This window comes from Rhinolophus ferrumequinum, chromosome 25, assembly GCF_004115265.2.
Source record: "Rhinolophus ferrumequinum isolate MPI-CBG mRhiFer1 chromosome 25, mRhiFer1_v1.p, whole genome shotgun sequence".
Classification (NCBI taxonomy): Eukaryota; Metazoa; Chordata; class Mammalia; order Chiroptera; family Rhinolophidae; genus Rhinolophus; species Rhinolophus ferrumequinum.
Genome location: NC_046308.1, coordinates 36358197 through 36383598, shown reverse-complemented (window position 1 = coordinate 36383598; position 25402 = coordinate 36358197). Strand labels below are relative to the sequence as shown.

Below are 25402 nucleotides of genomic sequence, written 5' to 3'. Positions count from 1 at the left end.
TTAGGGTTCTTTATATATAGTATCATGTCATCTGCATATAATGATAATTTTACTTCCTCCTTACCGATTTGGATGCCTTTTATTTCTTTTTCTTGTCTGATTGCTGTGGCTAGAACTTCCAGCACTATGTTGAATAGAAGTGGAGAAAGTGGGCAACCTTGCCTTGTTCCTGATTTTAAGGGGAATAGTTTTAGCTTTTCCCCATTGAGTATGATGTTAGCTGTGGGTTTATTATATATGGTCTTTATTATGTTGAGATATGATCCCTCTATTCCCACTTTCTTAATGGTTTTTATCATAAGTGGCTGCTGGATTTTGTCAAATGCTTTTTCTGCATCTATTGGTATGATCATGTGATTCTTATTTTTCATTTTGTTAATGTGGTGTATCACATTAATTGATTTGCAGATGTTGAACCACCCTTGCATACCAGGGATGAATCCCACTTGATCATGGTGTATGATCTTTTTAATGTATTGCTGAATTCTGTTCACTAATATTTTGTTGAGGATTTTTGCATCTATATTCATTAGAGATATCGGCCTGTAGTTTTCTTTTATTGTAGTGTCTTTGTCTGATTTTGAGATAAGGGTGATAGTGGCCTCATAAAAAGTGTTTGGGAGCCTTCCCTCCTTCTGGATTTTTTGGAAGAGCTTGAGGAGAATAGGTGATAATTCTTTTTTGAATGTTTTGTAAAATTCACCTGTAAAGCAATCTGGTTCAGGAATTTTGTTTGTTGGGAGTTTGTCGATTACTGATTCAATTTTCGTGGTGGTAATCAGTCTATTCAGGTTTTCTGTTTCTTCTTGAGTTAGACTTGGAAGGTTGTATGCTTCTAGAAAATTGTCCATTTCGTCTAGATTGTCAAATTTGTTGGCATATAGTTGCTCATAGTGACTTCTTAAAACTTTTTGTATTTCTGCGGTGTCTGTTGTCACTTCTCCTCTTTCATTTCTGATTTTATTAATTTGGGTCCTCTCTCTTTTTTTTTAATGAGTCTGGCTAAAGGTTTGTCAATTTTGTTTATCTTCTCTAAGAACCAACTCTTGGATTCATTGATCTTTTGTATTGTTTTTCTGGTTTCTATTTCATTTATTTCCGCTCTGATCTTTATTATCTCCTTCCTTGTACCCCCTTTGGACTTATTTTGCTGTTCTTTTTCCAGATCCCTTAAGTGTGAAGATAAACTGTGGATTAGTGATTTTTCTTGTTTCTTTAGGTAGGCCTGCAATGCTGTGAATGTCTCTCTTAGGACTGCTTTCACTGCATCCCATAGATTTTGGGTCGTCGTGTTTTCATTTTCGTTTGTCTCAAGATATCTTTTGATTTGTTCCTTGATCTCATGGTTGACCCATTCGTTATTTAGTAACATGTTATTCAGCCTTCATGAATTGGTGTGTCTTCCAGTTTTTTCCTGTAGTTGATTTCTAATTTCATAGCACTGTGGTCAGAGAAGACAATTGGTATGATTTCAATTTTCTTAAATTTATCAATATTGTTTTGTGGCCTAACCTGTGGTCTATCTTGGAAAATATTCCATGTGCGCTTGAGAAGAATGTGTATTCTGCAGCTTTGGGGTGAAATGCTCTGAAAATATCAATTAAATCCAAGTGGACCAATGTGTCATTTAAGGCCGTTGTTTCCATATTGATTTTCTGTCTGGAAGACCTGTCCCTTGTTGTCAGAGGTGTGTTGAAGTCCCCTACTATGATAGTGTTACTGTTGATCTCTGTCTTTATGTCAGTCAATATCTGTTTTATATATTTAGGTGCTCATATGTTGGCTGCATAGATGTTTACTAGGGTTTTGTCCTCTTGTCGGATCGATCCCTTTATTATTATATAGTGCCCATCTTTGTCTTTTAATATATTCTTCATGTTAAAATGTATTTTGTCAGATATAAGTATTGCAACTCCATATTTTTTTCTCGTTTCCATTTGCATGAAATATCTTACTCCAACCCTTCACTTTCAGCCTGTGTTGGTCTCTTGATCTGAGGTGACTCCCTTATACAGGTGACTCTCTTATACTGAGGTTATCTCTGTATACAGCATATGCAAGGGTCTTGCTTTCTTATCCACTCAGCCACCCTATGTCTCTTGATTGGAGCATTTAATCCATTTACATTTAAAGTGATTATTGACAGGTACATAATTATTGCCAATTTTTATATTTGTAGTTAGATTGTTTTCATCTTTCGTCTGTTTACCGAAGTCCTTTTAATATTTCCTGCAATGCTGGCTTGGTGGTAATAAATTCCTTTAGCTTATTCTTTTCTGGGAAGCTCTTTATCTCTCCTTCAATTTTAAATGGTAGCCTTGCTGGATAAAGCTATCTATGTTGTAGGCCTTTGTTTTCCATCAATTTGAGTATCTCCTGCCACTCCTCCCTGGTCTGCAATGTTTCTGTAGAAAAGTCATTTGATAGTCTTCCAGTCTATGTAACCCTCTGTCTTTCTCTGGCTGCTTTTAGGATTCTTTCTTTGTCTTTGACCTTTGCCATTCTGTTTGGGTGATCTCTGCTAACTTGTCTTCTAAGTTGCTGATTTGATCCTCTGCTTCATCAAACCTGGTGGTAATTCCTTCAAGTGAGTTCTTTATTTCAGTAATTGTATTTAGTTCTAACTGGTTGTTCATTATGATTTCTCTATCCTTCTTTATGTTGTCACTAAGCTCCTTAAACATTCTTATCATCAGTGTTCTGAACTCTGTCTCTGATAGGTTGGTTACCTCTATTTCATTTGGTTCGAATTCTGGAGTTTTCTTTTATTCTTTTATTTGGGACATGTTTCTTTGTTTCCCCATTTTGCCTGACTCTCTGTGTTTGCTTCAATGTATTAGGTAGATCCCCTAGGGTTCTTAGTTCTTGCTGGGTTATCTTATGTAGTATGTGTCCTTCATATTTGACTTGCACCACTTCCTTCTTCTCCTCTGTGTGTGCTCCAAAGGTGATTTTTGTGTTGTTTATATTGTCCTGTTAAAGTTGAGCTTTAATTGCTTTTAGCTTGTGAGTAGGTGGAGTTGACTCCTAAGCTGACTAGTTGTGAGACATGGCTCTGCCCACAGCAGGATGTTCTGCTGCGTGAGGGTTGACCACTTAAATGAGGTTTGGCCTCTATGGGCTCTTGTGCCTGTAGAGAATTCCCTCTGGATGTGTCACTTGTAGGTCAAACCCGATAGTACCCTGGCTTGGTCTGGGGTCAGCCTCTGAGTGTGTAGAATCTTGTGCCTCTTAAGCTGGGCCCTGGTGTAGGCGAATTTCAGAACAAAGCAAATCACCAAGCACAAGAACAACAACAACAAAGAAAAAACCAAATACATTCACATGTAAAAACAACTGATGACCCACACTCAACATAGGGAAAGATATCAAAGATATAAAAATAAAACAAAACAAAAAAACAGCGCCAGTCTTGGCTTAAGCCCACCAAGTAATCTCCAGGTTGTCCTCTGCTGTACCAAAGAATCCTCTGCATATTGTGCAGGCAGAGCTGGTCAGCTGGTGCCCAGAGTTACCTTGGGACTGCAGATTTAGATGAGTGGGGCTAAGGGGTCTGGATGGTAGTTTCTACAAAGTCAGTGCAGTTTCTGCTCTTGCCTGCACATATGTTCACTGAGTATCACCACCAGCCCTGTACCCAGTGTTTATGTGTGTGTGTGTGTGTGTGTGTGTGTGTGTGTGTATTTGGCGGGTGGGAGATTTCTGAGCTGGTGAAAGGCCAGAGCTGTGTGTCTGCTACCTGCTGCTGATCCTTGGGTGGGTCTCCCCAGTTGTAATTGCCCTGCCCTAAAAGGCCAAAAATGGTGGGGGCTGGGGATGGAGGGGTCTTCTCTCTCCCAGCTCAGCCGTGTCACACTCTTCCTGCAGGCCGGAAAAGGTGGTGGCTGGGGGTGGAGGAGTGTCTTCTCTCCAAGCTCAGCAAAAATCACACTCTTCCCAGCCTCTTCCCTGGGTCAGAGCTGCAGGCTGGTCCTCCCAGAACCTGAGCACTATGGCTCCTCTGTGATCTGACACTACTCCTCAGTTCAGGGGCCAGTTTAAGTCTCTGGAAGGGCGGGGGTAGGATTGGGAGATTGGGGGGAGGGGCTCAGGAATGGAGTTTGTGTCCTTTGTCTGACCTAAGGCCCAGCTGGAGGTCTCAGCTGAGGTTACTGCCTCAAATGCTGGGTATGTTGACGCCTGGGTGGGAGAGATCAGCTGTGGGACGCAGGGAAAGAGCCCACCTCCTGGCTTTTGTGTTCTCTGTTCTGTCCTGGGATCCCCTGCATCTCTGCAGCAGTTGATGCTGGCTGCATCTCCACAGCTGCATATGCCGCTGCGCTGCGTCTTCACTCCGCTCCCTTCCCTCTTCCCCTCAATAATGACATTTGTTGACTTTAACCTTCTTCAAGAAAAATAGAAATGACCCAACTTTTCAAGCTCTATTTCACTAAAACCCATTGGTTTTCTAAGCAATGAATGAGCCAGAATTTCCAATATCATCAAGAATTCTGCCCTGATAGTCCTTTGCAAATGGAAAAAAAATCACAGCTGAGTCTACCCACACATTCTTTTTTTTATTTTATCTAAAAGCATTTTATTTTATGTGAAATACATATTCATTGTGTCAAATATAGAAAGTAGAAAGCAGAAATAAAAATTGTCCATAATTCAATTACCTTGGAAAAATCACCAGTACCATTTTAATGTGTATCCTTTCCATATTTGACTTAGAAAAACAAAATCATACTTTTCAGTGAATGAAATATCACTAGTATACTTCCATGTCAAGAAACATACTTTTATGTGATCAGTATTTAGTACTGCATAGTTCTCTATATGGATATATCAATATTAATATAAAGAAGATCCCTATGGTTGGGTATTTGGGATATTTCCAATAGAAGTAAGGCATTTTGTGAGAGCAATATCTTAACAATCGACTACTAAGTCTCTAAATATCTTTCTGATTATAGCATTAAACTTTTTCCAAATAAAAGTTTATTTTGTGTCCATTATAAAGCATCAGTTATTTATCTTAAAATGTTTTTTTTTAATCTTCTAATTTTCAAAATAATGCCTTTCATAGTAGAAAATTTGGAAAATATAAAAAAATACCTTGAAGAAAAAAGAAAAATTCTATTCTCACCACACAAAAAACCATAATGACTAACAGTATGTTATTAAGTATTCAATTCTACCTGAAGAATTAAATTTCACTTTACCTTTGGGATTAAGGGAAGTTATTAACACACACTTTGTTGTTTCTCATATTATCCTATTTCTCGTATTCCCCCCCTTTTTTGAATTTTCTGAAATTGTTGGGCTATATTAACATTTTTTCCAAAATGTTTTTTGTCAGTTTCATGTGTACAGAAAACTGTAATAGTTAGACATTTATCATTTATACCTCTCACAAAGTGATAACCACCTCCCCTAATCTACTACCCCACTGACATCGCATACAGCCATTACATTTCCACTGTCTCTATTCCTTATGCTGTACTCCACTTCTTGTGACCATATATATATATATACATATATATATGTATTATAATCGACCTTCATTATTACTTAGCTTCAGGTGTACAGTGCAGTGATTAGGCATCTACAGCATCCCTGAAGTGGTCTCCCTAATAAGACAAGTATTCATCAGATACCCTACAAAATCTTTACAACATTATTGATTATATTCCCCAAATTGTCTTTTGTATCCCCGTGGCAATCCTGTGGTTACCCATTGTACTTTCTAATCCTCTCACCTTCCCCCTTATTTCCACCCCCCCAACTAGCAATCCTCAGTTTTTCCTCTATGTCTCTGAGACTGTTTCTAATTAGTTTGTTCATTTATATACTATTCTTTAGATTCCACATATAAGTGAGATCATGTGGTATTTGTCTTTCTCTGTCTGACTTATTTCACTTAGCATAATGTTCTCTAGGTCCATCCATATCATTGCAAATGGTAAGATTTCGTTGTTCTTTATGGCTGCGTAATACTCCATTGCATAAATGTACCACAGTTTCTTAATCCAGTTGTCTACCAATGGGCATTTCAGTTGCTTCCATGTCTTGGCTATTGTGAATAGCACTACAATAAACATAGGGATGCATAGATTTTTTTCGAATTAACATTTTGGAATTCTATGGATAGATACCCAAGATTGCTTATGACTTCTGTTAATACTCAAGACTAGAGAAGTGTAGAACCCCATGTATTTGCCACCCTCATTCATCACTGGGTCTATTCTGCCAGTGAGCCATTCCTTCAATATTTTTTTTTCAAAAAAATTTTTTTTGCTATATAAGGTCTTTTGTATTTCTGTATGAATTGTATTTTATTCTTAAAGTTTTTTCTGTTTTGTTTATTTCTTTTTAAAATTTTTTATTAAACTTATTGGGGTGACATTGTCTAATAAAATTATATAGGTTTCAAGTGTACAAGTCTATAATACATCATCTATATTTTGCATTATGTGTTCACCACACAAAGTCAATTCTCCTTCCATCACCATATATTTGACTCTCTTTACCCTCTTCTACCACCATCTGGTAACCACTAAACTATTGTCTGTGTCTATGTTTGTTTGTCTTGTTCATTTGTTGCTTCCAATCTGTATGAATTTTAGAATCACCTTGTCACTTTGTACAAAAAAGCCCACTGGGATTTTTATTAGAATTGCATTAAATCTATAGGTCAATTTGAGAGAATTGACATCTTAAAAATATTGTGTCTGACCCATGAATACCATATATCCCTTTCAACAATATCATGCAGTCTCATTTCTTTCAACAATGTCACGCAGTTTCAATATTCAGGTCTAGCACATCTTTCGTCAGATTTATCACTATTTTATAATTTGATGCTATTTTAAATAGTAGTTTTAAATTATCCGTCTTTAATTATGCATTGCTAATGAATAGAAATATAATTGATTTTTGTATATTAGTCACATCCTACAACTTGGCTAAACTCACTCATTAGTTCTTGTAGCTTTTTAAGATATTTTGTCAAATTTTCTACATAGATGATCATGTTGTTTACAAATATAGACAGTTTATTTCTCCTTGGTAATCTGGATGCATTTTATTTATTTTCCTTGGCTGAATGTCCTATCTAGAAATTCAAGTACAATGTTGAATGGAAGTGGTAAGAGTAGACATTGTTCCTAGTCTTAGGAGGAAAACATCCAGTTTTTTTGCATTAAGTATGACGTTAGGTGTGACGTATCTTTTGTTTGTTTTGCTTTTCTCTTTAGTAAGTTGAAAATAATTCCATCTATTCCTAGCTGGCTGAGAGCTTTTATTAGGGATGGATATTTGAATTTGTTAAATGCATTTTCTGCCGTCTATTGAAATAATCATATAGTTTTCCTTTTTCACTTTATTAATATAATGAATTATATTGCTTGAGTTTGGAATGTTAAACCAAACTTACATTTCTGGAATCAACACCATTTGATCATGATGTATAATCATTTTTCATATATATATTATATATATTGAACTTGATTTGGTAAAATTTAAGAATCTTTGTATCTATGGTTATAAAGAATGTTGTATTTATGATTATAAAGAATTGGTGGCTTTTCTCATGTAATGTCTTTGGCTTGTTTACATATCAAGGTAATGGAATCATAGAATGAGTGGAGAAGTTTCTTACTTATTCAATTTTCTGAAATTTGGCATTATTTTTTCACTAAATATTTAGTAGAATTCACCAGTAAAACTTTGTGGACTTGATTTCTAACTTAATTCTTTTGTGGTCAAAAAACATACTCATAACTTTAAGCTTATTGAGATATGTTTTATGGCCTGGATATTTCTGAATATTCCATGTGCACTTGATAAAACCATGTATTGAGTCCATGCAAGGACATTCTATAATGGAGTATTCTATAAATGTTAACTTGTCAATAGATTTAACTTTTCTATAGATTCAGTTTTCCATTTGGTTTCATTTTCTTTCTGCGAGAAAACTTTACTTTAACATTTCTTGTAATCCAGGTCTATTGTTTACAGAATCCTTCCAGTTTTTGTTTTCCTACATAAATCTTTATTTTGCCTTCATTTCTGAAGGATATTTTGTCTAGTCATTAAGATCTAGGTTGACATTTTAATTTCATCCTTTTAAATATGTTGCTCTGTTGTCTTCTCTCTTGAATAGTTTTGATGATAATTATACATTCATTCTTATCTTTGTTCTATATTAATATGTATTTTAAAAAATATGACTGCTTTTAAGATATTCATTTAAGATATGAAGATATATTCTCTATCACTGGTTTTCATCAATTTTCTAATAATGTAACTTGTGTGGTTTTCTTTGTTTATCCTGTCTGAGGTTTGTTCAGCCCCTTGGAACTCTTCATTTATCTTTGTCATCAAAATTAGAAAATTTTCATTTATTATTTCTTTAAACATTTTTTTCTATGTTTCTCCTTCCTTCTTAGATGCCTATAACATATGATAGACTTCTTGACATTGTCCTACATGTCACTGACACTTTATTTCCCCTCTGATCTTTTATTCTCTATTCTTCATTTTGAATAGCTTCTTTTGCTACAATTTCAGATTCACTGACATTTTCTTCTCCAGTGCCTAATTCGCTAGCATCCCATCCAACAGTTTTAAATTCCAGATATTACATTTTTCTTATCCAGAAGTTCTATTGCATTATTTTGTATCTATTTGTCTCTTCATTATATTCATTTTTCCTTTAGATCATTATTATATATTCAGAGGGTGCCAAAAAATATATACACATTTTAAGAAAGGAAAATTGTATTAAAATTGTAATACTCAATATATACCAATAACACAAGTCACATTTGACTTCTGCAATTACAAGAGATACTCAAAGTGGTTAAAAGTTGTTATCATCAGAGTCCAGCTACTTCTGATTACGGCAAACTACTGCTTGAGCAAAGTTGACCAAAGTGTCCATGTGTATACATTTATATATTTGTTTTAAATGTTTTGTCTCCTAATCTCATCATATCTATTATTTCTGTGTCTGTTTTTGCTGGTTAACTTTCCTTTTGGTTATGAATCATATTTTTCTGCTGTGGATTTCTAGTAATTATTATGCTGAATTTTACATTGTTGATGTCTGGATTTTGTTGTCTTCCTTTAGAGAGTATTAAACTTTATTATGGCATGCATTAAATTCCTTATGATCTACTTGAGCTTCTTGAGAATAGTTTTTAAGTTTGTTAGGGAGGAACTGTAATACTCTAAGGATACTTTATCCCTGTTACAAAGGTGTGACACTTCTTGAGGTATTTACTTAATGTCCAGGTGTTCAACAAGAACTTTCTATTTTGCCTGGCCATAGTTCAAACATTTTTCAACACTGTGTGGCCTTCAGAAGTTTTTCAGTTTACAGATACCAAGCTTATAGCTATTCAACCTAATGGAGTATCATTCTACACATGCACAGATTAGTATTTAGAAAAGACTCAAGGGTGTCCTCATGCAGATTTTTAGAGGTCTTTTTTGGCATAACATCATCATGTCAGGAACTCTACTCCATGACCTCTACATCAGCCTTCCTGATGTCCAAGCTCTGTCTCCTCAAGTCAGCAAAACTGTTGTACTGTGCTTGATATCCTCATTCATGTATCATGATCCAGCATGTGCCTCATAGCAGAAGTGCTGACCTTACTTGTTTTTCCTCTGTCAGAAATTGCAGTCTTGTGCTGCCTGTTGTTCAATAGAGGAAAATACCTGTTTTTATATTTTTGGTTCAGTTTTCTGTTTATTTACGGTGGGAGGATAAATCCAATCTCTGTTATTACATCACAGGCCAGAATAGAAAATCTCTAATTCAATTACTTTTAATTAAATTATTTGCTTATGTTGTGAAATGTCACATATATGGATAAAAATTCATAAGCATAAATGTACAGTTAAAATTTATTAAGAAACAAATACTCATATCACCAGTACCCAAAATAAGAAATTGAACATTTCCAGAAAACTTTGAGCCCTCATATATCCCTTCCTAAAGCCAATCTGCTCCCATTCCACTATCATGATTTCTATGGTATTTTGATGTTATATCTAAACAATAGTTTCATTTGTCTTTTTAAAATACATATTTGTGGAATCATATACTACAATTTAATGTCTAGTTTCTTTTTTTTTAAGTTTATTGGGGTGACAATTGTTAGTAAAATTACATAGACATTAGGTGTACAATTCTGTATTACATCATCTATAAATCCCGTTGTGTGTTCACCACCCAGAGTCAGTTCTCCTTCCATCATCATATGTTTGATCCCCCTTACCCTAATCTCCCACCTCTCTCTGCCCTTACTCTCTGGTAACCGCTAAACTATAGTCTGTGTCTAGGAGTTCTTGTTTCTCATTTGTTTGTCTTGTTCTTTTGTTGTTTTTGGTTTATATACCACATATCAGTGAAATCATATGGTTCTCTGCTTTTTCTGTCTGCCTTATTTCGCTTAGCTTATACTCTCAAGATGCATCCATGTTGTCACAAATGGTCCTATTTCATCTTTTCTTACCGCCACATAGTATTCCATTGTGTATATATACAAAAACTTCTTTATCCATTCATCTATCAAAGGACATTTTGGTTGTTTCCATGTCTTGGCCACCGTAAATAAAGCTGCAATGAACATTGGAGCACACGAGTCTTTTTGTATAAAATTTTCAGATTTTTTGGGTAGATTAAAGGAGAGGGATTGCTGGGTCATATGGTAATTCTATTCGTAATTTTTTGAGGAACCTCCACACGGCCTTCCATAGCGGCTGCACAAGTCTACATTCACACCAACAGTGTCTGAGGGTTCCTTTTTCTCCACAGCCTCTCCAACACTTGTTACTATTTGTCTTGTTGATGATAGCCATTCGAACTGGGGTGAGGTGATATCTCATTGTGGTTTTTATTTGCATTTCTCTGATGATTAGTGATGTTGAACATTTTTTCATATGTCTATTTGCCATTTGTATGTCCTCTTTGGAGAAATGTCTCTTCAGGTCGTCTGCCCATTTTTCAATTGTGTTGTTTTTTTTGTTGTTGTTGTTGAGTTACATGAGTTCCTTGTATACTTTGGATATTAGCCCTTTATCGGAGGCACTGTTTGCAAAAAACTTCTCCCATTCAGTTGGTTGCCACTTTATTTTGTCGATGGTTTCTTTTGCTGTGCAGAAGCTTTTAAGTTTCATATAGTTCCATTCATTTATTTTAGCTTTTACTTCCTTTGCCTTTGGAGTCAAATTCATAAAATGCTCTTTGAACCCAAGGTCCATAAGTTTAGTACCTATGTTTTCTTCTATGCAGTTTCTTGTGTCAGGTCTTATGCTTAAGTCTTTGATCCATTTTGAATTAATTTTGGTACATGGTGACAGATAGCAGTCCAGTTTCATTCTTTTTCACGTGGCTATCCAATTCTGCAGCACCATTTATTGAAGAGGCTGTCTTTTCTCTGTTGTATGTTTTTTGCTTCTTTTTCAAAAATTATCTGTCCATATTTATGTGGTTTTATTTCTGGGTTCTCAATTCTATTCCATATGTCTATGTGTCTGTTTTTCTGCCAATACCATGCTGTTTTGATTATTGTAGCCCTGTAGTACAAACTAAAATCAGGGAGTGTGATACCTCCAGTACTGCTCTTTTTTCTTAAGATTGCTTTGGCTATTCGGGGTCTTTTGTGTTGCCAAACAAATCTGATGATTTTTTTGTTCTACTTCTTTAAAAAATGCCATTGGGATTTTGATGGGGATTGCATTAAATCTGTATATTGCTTTGGGTAATATGGCCATTTTAACTATGTTGATTCTTCCAATCCATGAGCATGGAATGTCTTTCCATTTCTTTGTGTCTTCTTCAATTTCTTTCAAAAATGTCTTATAGTTTTCAGCATATAGGTCTTTCACATCCTTGGTTAAGTTTATTCCTAGATATTTTATTCTTTTTGCTGCAAATGCAAAAGGAATTGATTTTTGTATTTGTTTTTCTGAGATTTCATTCTTAGTATATAGGACTGCAATGGATTTTTCTACGTTGATTTTGTAGCCGGCAACTTTCATTCGTTCATTGTTTCTAGTAGCTTTTTGGTGGAGTCGTTAGGGTTTTCTATATATAGCATCATGTCATCTGCAAAGAGTGACAATTTAACTTCTTCATTCATTCCCCATTTGGATGCCTTTTATTTCTTCCTCTTGCCTGATTGCTCTGGCAAGGACTTGTAACACTATGTTAAAAACCAGAGGTGATAGGGGACAGCCTTGTCGTGTTCCTGAACGTAGAGCAAAGGGCTTCAGTTTTTCACCATTAATTATGAGATGAGCTGAGGGCTTGTCATATATGGCCTTTATTATATTAAGGTATTTTCCTTCTATACCTATTTTATTAAGTGTTTTAATCATAAATGAATGTTGTATCCTGTCAAATGTTTTTTCTGCATCAATTGATATAATCATATGATTTTTGTCCTTTATTTTGTTTATGTGATGTGTCACATTGATGGATTTGCGGATGTTGAACCATCCCTGTGCTCCGGGGATGAACCGGATGGTTGTGATGAATAATCTTTTAAATAAATTGTTGTATTCGATTGGCTAGAATTTTGTTTAGGATTTTTGCATCTGTATTCATCAGGGATATTGGTCTGTACTTTTCTTTGTTTGTGTTGTCGTTACCAGGTTTTGGTGTCAGGGTAATGTTGGCGTAATAAAATGAGTTGCGGAGTACTGTCTCTTCTTCAATTTTTTGGAAGAGTTTGAGCAGGATTGGTATTAGATCCTCTTTGAAGGTTTGGTAGAATTCACCAATGAAGCCATCTGTTTCCGGACTTTTGTTTTTGGGAAGGTTTTGGATGACTGATTCAATTTCGTTACTGGTGATCAGTCTGTTTAGATTTTCCAGTTCTTCATGGTTCAGCCTTGGAAGGCTACGTGTTTCTAAGAAATTGTCCATTTCTTCTAGGTTATTGAATTTGGTGGCATATAGTCCTTCATAGTATTCTTGGATGATCCTTTGTATTTCTGTGGCGCCCTTGATAACTTCCCCTTTTTCATTTCTGATTTTGTTAATTAGTGGCTTCTTTCTTTTTATCTTAGTGAGTCTAGCCAAGGGTTTGTCAATTTTGTTTATCTTTCCAAAGAACCAGCTCTTTGTCACATTAATTTTTTCTGTTGTCTTTTTGTTCTCTATTTCATTTAGTTCTGCTCTGATTTTTGTTATTTCCTTTCTTCTGCTGACCTTGGGTTTCATTTGCTCTTCTTTTTCTAGTTCTTTAAGGTGTAATGTGAGGTTATATATTTGAGATTTTTCTTGTTTCTTGAGATAGACCTGTAATGATATAAATCTCCCTCTTCAAACTGCTTTCACTGCTTCCCGAATATTTTGGTAGGATGTATTTTCATTGTCATTTGTTTCTATGTATCTTTTGATCTCTCCTCTAATTTCTTCTTTGACCCGGTCATTCTTTGAAAGAATGTTATTTAATCTCCATGTGTTTGTGGTTTTTCCTGCTTTTTTTTTGCAGTTGATATCCAATTTCAAAGTCTTGTGATCAGAGAATATGCTTGGTATGATTTCAATCTTCTTAAATTTGCTTAGGTTGATTTTATGTCCCAATATATGGTCTATTCTTGAGAATGTTCCATGTACACTAGAAAAAAATGTATAGTCTTATGTTTTAGGATGAAGTGCTCTATAGATGTCAATTATGTCCATTTCATCTAATGTGTCATTTAGGGCTGCTATTTCGTTATTTATTTTCTGTTTGGATGATCTATCCATAGCTGTCAATGATGTATTTATGTCCCCTAATATAATTGTGTTTTGGTCAATTTCTCCCTTTAGTTCCATTAGTAGTTGCTTGGTATATTTCGGTGTTCCCTGATTGGGGCATAAATATAGATGACTCTTATGTCTTCTTGTTGTATATTCCCCTTTACCATTATGAAATGTCCATCTTTGTCTCTTGTTATCTTTTTCACCCTGAAGTCTGTTTCATCTGATATCATTATGGATACAACTGATATTCTCTGGGTACCATTTGCTTGGAGTGTCAATTTCCACCCTTTCACTTTGAGTTTATGCTTGTCCTTGTAGCTGAGATGTGTCTCTTGGAGTCAGCATATGGTTGCATTTAGTTTTTTGATCCAATCTGCTACTCTGTGCCTTTTTATTGGTGAGTTGAGTCCATTTACATTTAGGATGATTATTAATATGTGAGGATTTCCTGTCATTCTATCTTTAGTTTTCTTGTAAGGCTGTGTCTCCATTGTTTCTTTGCCTTTTTATTGTTGTCTATTATTTCTGTGTGGTGGTATTCTATGATGTTTCCCTTTGTTTCTCTTTTATTTCAGCATATATTTCGTTCCTGGATTTTTTTTTTGAGTGGTTACCCTTAAGTTTAGGTAAAAGAGAGTTTGATATTTAGAGTATTCCATTTTCTTCAGCATGCTTACTTTCTCTATTCCCATATTCTGTTTCAGGCCTTTAATTTCCCCCTTTTTATGTTTTGGTTGCCACAAATTGTCCCTGTTGATGGTGGTCGAATAGCCTCCTTTAGTATTTGTTGTAGTGCAGGTCATGTATTAGAAAATTCCGTCAGCTTCTGTATGTCTGGAAAGGTCTTTATTCCTCCTTCATATCTAAAGGATATCTTTGCTGGATATATTATTCTTGGCTCATAATTTCTCTCTTTCAATAGTTTGAATATTTGGTTCCCTTCCCTCCTGGCTTGTAGAGTTTCTGCTGAAAAATCTGATGATAATCTAATGGGCTTTTCTTTGTAGGTTACCGTCTTCTTTTCACTGGCTGCCTTGAGGATTCTTTCTTTTTCGTTGATTTTAGACAGCTTCAATACAATGTGCCTTGGAGAAGGCCTGTTGGGATTGAGGTAATTAGGTGTTCTATTTGCTTCTTGGATTCGAGGATCCAGTTCTGTCCACAAGTTTGCGAAGTTATCATAAACAATTTGTTTGAATATACTCTCTGTTCCCTTCTCTCTTTCTTCTCCTTCTGGTATGCCCATTATTCCTATATTGCTCTTTCTGATGGAGTCAGAAAGTTCTTGTAGAGTTCTTTCATTTCTTTTAAGTCTCAAGTGTCTTTCTTCTTCCATCCGTGTCATTTCCAGGTTTCTATCTTCGATGTCACTGATTCTTTCCTCCATCTGGTCAACTCTACTACCTAAGCTGGCTATTTCATTCTTAATTTCTTCTATTGAGTTCTTAATCTCCAGAAATTCTATTTGGTTCTTTTTTAATATTTCAATCTTTTTGGTAAAATGCTCATGTTGTTCTTTGATTGTGTTTCTGAGTTCATTAAACTGCCTTTATGTGTTTTCTTGCATCTCGTTGAGTTTTTTCAGAACTGCAATCTTGAATTCTCTGTCATTTAAGTTACATATTTCCATATCTTTAAGTTCCTTTTCTGGAGACTTTTCACTTTCTTTCTGAGCTGTCTTGTTGTCTTGGTTATTCATGACAATTACTGATTTATTATTTCTCTTCCTAGACTTCAACAGGGGTGGCTTCTGCAACAAGTTGATAGGAAGAGGTCTTTCTTTTGTTTTCCAGTACCTGTTGGCAGAATGTTTTATATTCTCTCTGACTGCAGCCTTTTTTTCACTCTCACACTGTAGTGCTATGTTTTCTCTGCACTATTCCAGCTTCTCACACAATGGGGGGATTCCCTGGGAGACAGTTTCTCTTCTGTTAATAGTTCGCCTGGGTCACAGGGTGCAGTGTCCGTGTGGGTATGCAGAGAGCTTTTGAAGTTCAAAAGGTCTTCCTGCACCAGATTCAGAGCCCGTGTGTTTCAGCAGTTCTGTTTACTCCTGCAAGTATTTGCCCAGATAGGTGGGGTCAGGGATGGGGTGACTTGTGAGAGGTGGTCCAGAGCAATGTCAGCGACTACCACCACAGCCAGTAGTGCTTCCACAGCTCCCTCCCCTTTGCCGGAACTAGTTAGGCTGCGAATCTGTGTCTGCGGTCCACAGTTCTCAGAACAGCAAATATTCTGTTCTTTTGATTTGAGACTGCTACTGTTCCGCTTCTAGCACCTGGTAGGTAGGGGCGGGGTGAGCTCTATGAGGGTAGGGAGGGGGTGGCTAGTCTCAGTGCCTAAGACTTCCATTCTCTACTCAGCAGTGAGGGCTTAAACCACTATATTCAGCCTTCTTCCCTCAGTCTTTTCTCCGAGGTCTCTGCTGTGAGCATTGGGTTCAGTCGTATTATATGCTATCCCCTCAGCCCTGTGGGCCATAAACAGAGCCCTAGCACTGTGAGTTATTCCCTCTCCCACAGCTGCGGTAGTTCCCGGAAGCAGCGAGCTCCGAACACTGCGCTAGGTCTGTGTCCTTTGCCCCTGTGGCTCGGTCTCCGCACTTCTCCCTTCCCTCCTCCCCCGCTCGTGCGATTCACCCACATTTAGGTGAATTCAGTGGTGGGCCTCTTCGTCTTGCCTGTCTGCTGTGCAGGGAGTCCTTTGTGGAGTTATAGTTTTTCCATTTGTTGTAAATTCTAGGGGAGATTTACAGGGGTTCACCTCACACCACCATTTTGATCGAGCATCTAATTTTTAGTTTATATCATTTAAAATTATGTTTGAAAAACATGGGCATATTGATTTGTGTAGCTGTAAATTCTTTCTTTTTATTGATGTGTATTGTATTCCATTGTAAAACATATTCTTGATAGATATTTGAGTGTTCAGATTTTAGCTATGAATAATTCTGCCTTGAATACTCATATGTTATACTGATGCATTTGCACATGGGTTTCTACAGAGAAATTTCTGTATTATAAGAAAACTATCTCCCAACTTATTTGAAAGTGATAAACCATTTTCTAAAGTGGTTCCATAAATTTATACTCCCTTCAGCATTTGAAAGTTCTAACAATTAAAATTTTTGACATTTACGGTAAACAAAAGCTAATTTCAATTTTCATTTCCTTCATTCTTAAACTGATTGAGCAGATTTTTGATGCTGTTTATTGGCTATTTGTGTTTCTTTTTTTGTGAAGCCCGATCAAGTCTTTTGCCTACTTTCACAAGTAGGATTGCTTGATATATATTATATATGGATATATATATATATATATATATATATATATATATATATATATATATAAACTTTTAGGAGTTTGTTTTCTTTTCCATTTTTTTCAAATTAAAGTTTATTGGGGTGACAATTGTTAGTAAAGTTACATAGATTTCAGGTGTACAATTCTGTATTACATCATCTATAAATCCCATTGTGTGTTCACCATCCAGAGTCAGTTCTCCTTCCATCACCATATAATTGATCCCCTTTACCCTCATCTACCACCCCCCACCCCCTAACCTTCTGGTAACCAGTAAACTATTGTCTGAGTCTATGAGTTTTTGTTTCTCATGTGTTTGTCTTGTTCTTTTGTTGTTTTTGTTTTATATACCACATATCAGTGAAATCATATGGTTCTCTGCTTTTTCTATCTGTCTTATTTCGCTTAGCAGTATATTCTCTAGATCCATCCATGTTGTCACACATGATCCTATTTCATCTTTTCTTACCGCCAAATAGTATTCCATTTCTTTTCCATATTTTGAACATGAGAACTTATTAGTAATATGTGCCATAAATAACATCTCTGACTTTCACTTTTTTCTTTTTTATTCTCTTAATGTTATTTACAACTTTAAAGCAACCAAAATTATGAATGTTTCCCTTATTGTTATTAATTTATATATCTGGGTCAAAAATATTTTCCCCAATTTAACTTGTAAAATTTATATTGTTTGTTTTGCAATTTGAGTCTGGAATTGATTTTGTGTATGGTATGTTGTAAGAGATTTGTTTTCCATGTTGATCCTGTTGTCCGAGCATAATTTATTGAAAAATAATTTCCCATGTTTTTTCATGCCATCTTTGACTTAAGTTAATTATTCATATGTTTAGGGGTGTGGTTTTCTTTTTATTAGTCTCAGATGTACAAAGCAACGTACTAGTTAGCCATTTACACCACTCACAAAGTGATAGCTCCCCAACCTATGACACCTCTGACATTGTATCTAGATCTTACAATATCATTGACTATATTCCCTATGCTGTATTTTATGTCTCATGAATATATATATATATATATATATATATATATATATATATATATATATATAATTATAGTTGACATTCAATACTATTCTACTTCAGCCTCAGGTGTATAGCACTGTGGTCAGGCATCCACACAGTACATGAAGTGATCCCCTTGATAAGTCAGGTACCCATCTGGTACTGTACATAATCTTTACAACTTTATTGATTATATTCTAGGGGTGTGCTTTTTATGCCCTCTCTTCTATTTCATTTGTCTATTTGTCTAATCCTACATCAACACCACATTGTTTTAATTGCTATAAAAATAATAGACATTTGTAAATATATTTAACCTTAGGAGCAACCAAAATGCATATTAAAAATAGTTGGCTGTCAATTGCTTATGAAATAACCTTTATAACTTTTAAATATGTTATTACATAATGCTGGTAATTTTGGCCCTCATAAGCACTGCTGCTGACAAAGTAAAGAAGTTAACAACAATCTTAAAAACCATAAAAACCATAATTTTTATAATGTTTCTATTTATGTAAGTTTATCTTTAATAAAGTCTCAAATATGGATAACCATTTGAATGAAGAGGTTCATCATAGTGCATTATATATGTCTGTCTATCTCTGTCTATATCTATCTATCATCTATCTATCATCTATCATCATCTACCTACCTACCTATCTTTGTTTATTTTGGGAAATATGAGGAAATCTGTTAATCAAATAAATTAAAATTAAAAGAAAAATGTGGAAAATTGCATATATAATATGATTGTAACTAGTTAAAAAAATGTACCATAACCATGTGGTATAGCGATGGGAAAAAAAAAAATCACTAAAATGTTGACATTGATAATGTTAAGGTAGAGGAACTATAGTAATTTTTTTGCTTGTTTGAATATTTAACAAACAGTTTATAAAGTATCAATGCTAATTTTGTGATGAATATTTAATACATTGTGAAATACTGAGATGTGTAATGGGAAAGGGGTATGAGGAAAGAGAGAAGGCCTTTAATTGCTTCCTTTGCTCATTCATGCTTCTTAAGTGTATGTGGGGGGTGGGCTACTGGGGATAGTGTCTTTAAAAAAAGCATTCCAGTTTGAAAACATTATAAATCTAGAATTTCATGACCGGACTATATGGCAGGGCTGAGTGTGGAATCTATATGTCTTAGATTCAAGAGCAGAAGGTCCAAAACCTTGGCTCTATGCCATGGTATCTTACAAAAAATAGAGTTTTGGTTTTAGGAACACATTCTTTTCCTTAGAAACTTTACAAAAATCTCTCTACCCATATTATAGGTTTTTTTCCATTAGCTGACATGTGTCTAAAACTTTGTCTGCTTATATTTAGTGCTTGTTCTGCTTGTATTGCTCTCTTTCTTTTTCTCTCCCTCTGTCCTTTTTCTACTCTCCATTCGTCCTGCTCAATCAACTGAAGAAGGAGAATCATGGAACTTAAGCAAATTCCTATATGTTCCTGAGCTCAGCAATACATTAGTAAGTCAGCATTGAGAAAGAAATGGAGAGAAGTCTTGGAGATATGTGTTTATGTGGCAGGAGAATGGTTTGTAGGAGGAATGTGGGTGATATTGAAGGTTACAAATTCTTTGTTCATGAATTCTGTTTTGCAGCTAGTATAAAAATTGGAAAATTTCCCCACTGTTAACATCTATTCTTCTTATCAGTATCAATTTACTCTTCTTATCAACATGAGAACTTCCTTTAAAGGACCCTTAGTCATTAAAGACTTTTAATGATCCTTAGTCATTAAAGACTAAAGGTTAAAATGAATCAGTATCAGTGAATGTGGTGATAGTGAAACTCATGAAATGAATACAAAGCTAATATTATAAAATTTTAGACTGTAGAGTAGGAAGAAACCACCTAATTTATACCCTTTTGCAGGAGAATAATTACTCCTCCCTAAGAGAGGAGCCTATATGTTCTGCTTGAAAATCTGTAATTGAAATTCAGTACTTTCCAAATGACTTTATGATTATGCAATACCTATTCTTAAATTTTACCCCTGTACTGATAACAGATTCTTTCTTGAAAATAGGTGTGGATGAAGATAAAGCATTGAGTGCTAACTTGCAGAGAGGGACTAAGAAGGATTTTGAAAGTGTAACTAAGGTAATTTGCAAAATTTACACTTTTGCCTAAGGCAAGTTTGGACCAACACCTTTGTGAATTTGGTTGCTGAGCTAGAAACAGAAAGATTCAGATTAAAAGGGGGAGTTTATGCACTTCTAGCCTACAAAGAGATCTTTTAATTCCACCAGTATATTTGCATAATACTCTGTTGTGGGTCTGATGAAAATAACATTTGCCTGACCTGTATGTCTTCCTCTGCCCTTAAAAAAAATTTTGAAAAGATTTTATTTTTTTTGAGGAGTTTCAAATTCACAGCAAAATCAAGCAGAAAGGACAGATTTCCCATCTATCCCAGTCCACTACAAGCACAGCCTGCTGAAACATCTTTCACCAAGATGGTACACTTGTTACAAATGATCAACATACACTGACACATTATAATTTCCCGATGTCCATAGTTTACATTAAGGTCCACTCTCAGTGTTGTACATTCTATGGGTTTGGAGAAATGTATAAGGACATGTATCCATCATTGTAGTATCATGCAGAGTATTTTCACTGCCCTAAAAATCCTCTGTGCTCCACCTGCTAATCCCTCTACTGCCTTCAACCCCTGGCAACCATTGATATTTTTACTGTCTCCAAAATGTCATATAGTTTGAATCAAACAGTATGTAGACTTTTCAGATCGATTTCTTTCACTTAGTAATGTGCATTTAAAATTCCTCCATGTCTTTGCATGGCTTGATAGTTCAATTGTTTTTTTTTAGCAATGAACAATATTCCATTGTCTGAATGTACCATTGTTTATTGATCCATTCATGTGCTGATGGATACCTTGGTTACTTCCAAGATTTGGAAATTATGAATAAAGCTTCTATAAACATTCATATGCAGGGTTTTGTGTGCACATAAGTTTTCAATACCTTTGGATAATATCAAGGAGCATGACTGCTGGGTCGTATAGTAAAAGTGTATTTAGTTTTGTAAGAAACCATCAAACTGTCTTCCAAAATGCCTGTAACATTTGGCATATCCACTAGAAATGAATGAGCATTTATGTTGCTTCACATTCTCACAGTATTTGGTGTCAGTGTTCTGGATTTTGGTCATCCTAATAAGTCTATAGTGGCACCTCATTGTTTTAATTTGCATTTCCCTGATGACCTATAATGTGGACCATCTTTTCATGTGCTTATTTACCATATGTATATCTTTTTAAATGAGATGTTTGGTAAGGTGTTTGGTCCAATTCTTAATTGTGTTTTTTTCTTGTTATTGAGTTTTAAGAATTCTTTTTATGTTTTAGACAACAATCCTTTATCACATGTGTCTTTTACATAATATTTCCTCTCAGTCTGAGTGTGTCTTCTCAGTCTCTTGACAGTGTCTTTTGCAAAGCAGAAGGTTTTGTTTGTTTGTTCATTTGTTTGTTTTAAATGAATTTCAGCTTATCACTTATTTCTTTCATGAAATGTACCTCTGGTGTTATATCTAGAAAGTCATTGTCATAATAAAGGTTTTCTCTTATTAAATTTTAGTTTTATAGTTTTTCACTTCACATTTAGGTCTGTGATCCATATTGAGTTAATTTTTATGAAGGGTGTAAGGTCTGTGTCTAGATTCATTTGTTTGCCTGTGGATGTCCTGTTGTTCCAGAACCATTTATCAAAAAGACCGTCTTTTCTCCACTATATTGCCTTTGCTCTTTCATAAAAGATCAGTTCATTATGTTTTCTCAAACCTCAGATCCTTTTTCAAGTCCATTTTTAATTATATCTTCATCACATCTGCAATGCTTTTGTTGTTACTACATTATTACCTACATTATCACAGTCTTGTATGACTGTATGCATGACAGTTGTTAAATTAATATTGAACATTTACTACTAAGTGCCGAGCACTGAACAAAGCATTTTATGTTCATTATCTCATTCAATCCTCACAAAGAACTATGAGGCAGACAATATTATTATAAACTATTTTTATGCTGGAGATGAGTCTCAGAGAGGTTAAAGGTTAAGTAAACTATTTATGGCCCCAGAGATAGCAAATAGTAGAGTCAGGGTCAATGTTAAAAACCAGTTGTATGTAACTTTAGAGTGACCTCTTTAAAGGATAGTGCCTTATTTTACTCATCTTTACATTTCTAATAAGTAGATAGAAAATGAATATTTGTAAGATTAAATTGATTGCCATGGCCCAAACAATGCTTAAATTGCATTTGGGGTTGGAAAGGAGTCTTTTGTCTTCCTGTCTATATCTTTGTCATGATCACAATCTATTCAAACATTTTGAGCAGGACAAGCTTTATATAGGGGTCTGGCTGTAAAGATTGATTTCAAGAATTGTCTGAAGAGCTCCTGTTTTCTCCACTTCTTCATTGCCATAAATTCTACTTATTGAGATTTTTCTCCATGGCCTAAGGTTTTATCCTGGTAAATATGGAAATAATGCAGGAAACAGTAACAGCTTAAAAATTTATAAATTGATATGAATAGATTAATCAGATCATTTCTTATGAACAAGGATTGATTACAAGCAGAAGGAAATCAGTAATATCAAGTGACGGCATATGGAGGGTTAACATAAAATGGGATGCAAATGAGCAGACATAGATATTGGGCCTTTAGAAAATACAATTGAGTTTTTTAAGGTTTATCCATGACTGACATGAATTAATAAAGTTAAATAATATTAACGTCATTTAAATTTACATTTGTGAAATCTGCAGTACAGAAATAAACTCTAGTTTAGGAGAGATACATTTCTAGTGGGATGCAGGAGTTATTTCCATTACCTATGTAATGCTTTCTTCTAGACTCAATCCAATTTCTGAATGTGTGTGAGCAGTGTATAAATATGAATTGTATAATTTTTCTTGAATGTAAATGCTAAAGATTAAAAACAATATTGTTGAAAGTAAAAATAAATAGGTACGTGTATATCATATCTGTTTAGGTTCACATTTTTATATGCCTATATTTGGGTAGTTGGCCTATTTACCAACTAATTATAATTTGGCTGATATTAAAATGAGGTTGTCACCTGATGACAAATTTTCCATGGAGAAAATGTTCTGAAATATGCCAGTCTACATGATGATAAATCAAATTGGAAGAAACTACATAAAACTAGTAATGAGTTGATTACTATAAGAGGTTTGCCAACTATAAAGATAAATTATTCTGTTTCTTAATTTAACACTTGAAGAAACTGAAGTCATCATTTCTATACATATTCGAATGTAATAAAGGCATACATTGTACTTGGTTGGATTTTAACAGTATTGGTTGTTAGGAAGTGACTTAGGACATTGGGCATTAGGAAGGGAGAAAAATGTAGTGAAGGCCAAGAAGAAAATGAAAGGGAGGATGGTGGGATAATCATGGCTGCAAGTATTAAACTAGAAAGAAATGTGGAAATCCCCTGTCATTGTTGTGAGATTTGATATTTAAAAGTTTTTAAACTATTGCATCTATGTGGGGAAAAATATGCATTTTTCCACATGATTTCCTCACATTAAAAATCATTCACATTGGAACATTGCACATCTTTATGGTCTACATTTTTTTATCTTTACCTCAATACTCTGTGATTGCCTTACCTAAACTATTTTTCTAGAATACATACATGTGGCTATTCAATGGAATTGGTACTTTTTCAAAAAGCAATGAATAAATCCATTCTTTTCTTTGACAAGTTTTATATTTATAAAACCCTGAGTTGTACTATATTATGAGGCAATTCCAAGTGGAAATGTATTTTCTGTTAAGCAAATAAAAATTCTTCCTCTTTTTTTGGGATATTTTTCTTAAAAATGTTAAAATGCCTCCTGTATCAATAAAAGTACATGAATGGGAGGGGGGGGACAAGAAAACTGAGGTCAAATGTGACATATGACTTAGCTACAGGGCCAGACTTATTATTGGACTCCTTTTCCTCTTTTGACCTTTTTTTTACTTGCAACCAACACCTTAGATAGAAATAACTCTATTAGGAAGATCTTTTCTCAGTTATTTGTGGTCTTATATCATGATTATTGCTTTACTCTTCCAGGACTTCCTGAAGCATAAACATGCAGAACTACACTTCTGTGACTGAGTTCATCCTGTTGGGAATTCCTAACACCGAAGGGCTGCAGAGCATGGTATTTGTCTTGTTTTTGGCCTTCTACCTCTTCCTCTTGCTCGGAAACCCTGCTTATCTTCTTCGCCATTTTGGTTACCTTCAACCTCCACACCCCCATGTATTTCTTCCTGGGAAATCCGTCAGTGTTTGACTTATTTTTCCCTTCAGTGAGTTCCCCCAAAAAGATGCTCTACTTAATAGGGCAAAGCCGGACCATCTCTTACCAGGGCTGTGCCTCCCAGCTCTTCTTTTACCACTTCCTGGGTGGTACTGAGTGTTTCCTCTACGCTGTGATGGCTTATGATTGTTTTGTGGCTATTTGTCGCCCATTGAGATACACGGTTATCATGAACAACAGGGTATGTACTGGCTTGACACTGGGCACTTGGATGGGCGGCTGTCTACGTGGAATTATCCTCACATTTCTTATCTTTAGGTTACCCTACTGTGGCCCCAATAAGGTGGACAATTTTTTCTGTGATATCCCAGTGATGTTGCCCCTGTCCTGTGCAGACACCTCTCTAGCAAAGACTGTGAGTTTTATTAACTTGGATGTTGTGACTCTCACATGCTTTTTCCTTATCCTTACTTCTATAGTCACATTGTCCTTTCCATATTGAAAATAAGCTCCTCAGAAGGCAGGCACAGAGCCTTTTCAACCTGTAGTGCCCACCTGATTTCAATCCTTTTGTTTTACAGGCCTGTGATGCTCATCTATCTCAGGCCTGCTTTCAGCCCCTGGCTAGATTCTGTTACTCAAGTGTTAAATAATATTGTTACACCTTCACTTAATCCTTTGATTTACACCTTAAGGAACAAAGATGTGAAATTGGCTCTGAGGAAAGTATTAACTCAAGTTGTCCATATTTAAGGGGTATAAATTATAAGGAAAACTCCTCTTTGGAATTATTTGGGGACTTGCTTCAGATCCAGTATTCTGACAACAGGATTGTTGCCAAATAGGAAGCTGGGAAAAATTACTATCAGGCGTTTCTTGGGAATCCTAATAGTCACATGGTAGGGAATGTGTGGACTGAGCAACTGACTTATTCCTTCAAGGAAGCTTTTCAGATTAACCCAAGCTTTTCTCTTTTTTAATTTGCCAAAACAATGTATC

At 35.2% G+C, this 25402-nt stretch overlaps 1 protein-coding gene across 1 annotated transcript; it reads left to right on the top strand.

Moving 5' to 3' along the window:
- Positions 1-24199: 24199 nt before the first annotated feature.
- Positions 24200-25156, top strand: LOC117017362 (olfactory receptor 149-like). Its single transcript, XM_033097476.1, is given in 3 exon segments — positions 24200-24352; positions 24354-24873; positions 24876-25156. Coding segments are annotated over 3 exon segments (921 nt in total). The 5' UTR covers positions 24200-24232.
- The last annotated feature ends 246 nt before the right edge of the window (positions 25157-25402 follow it).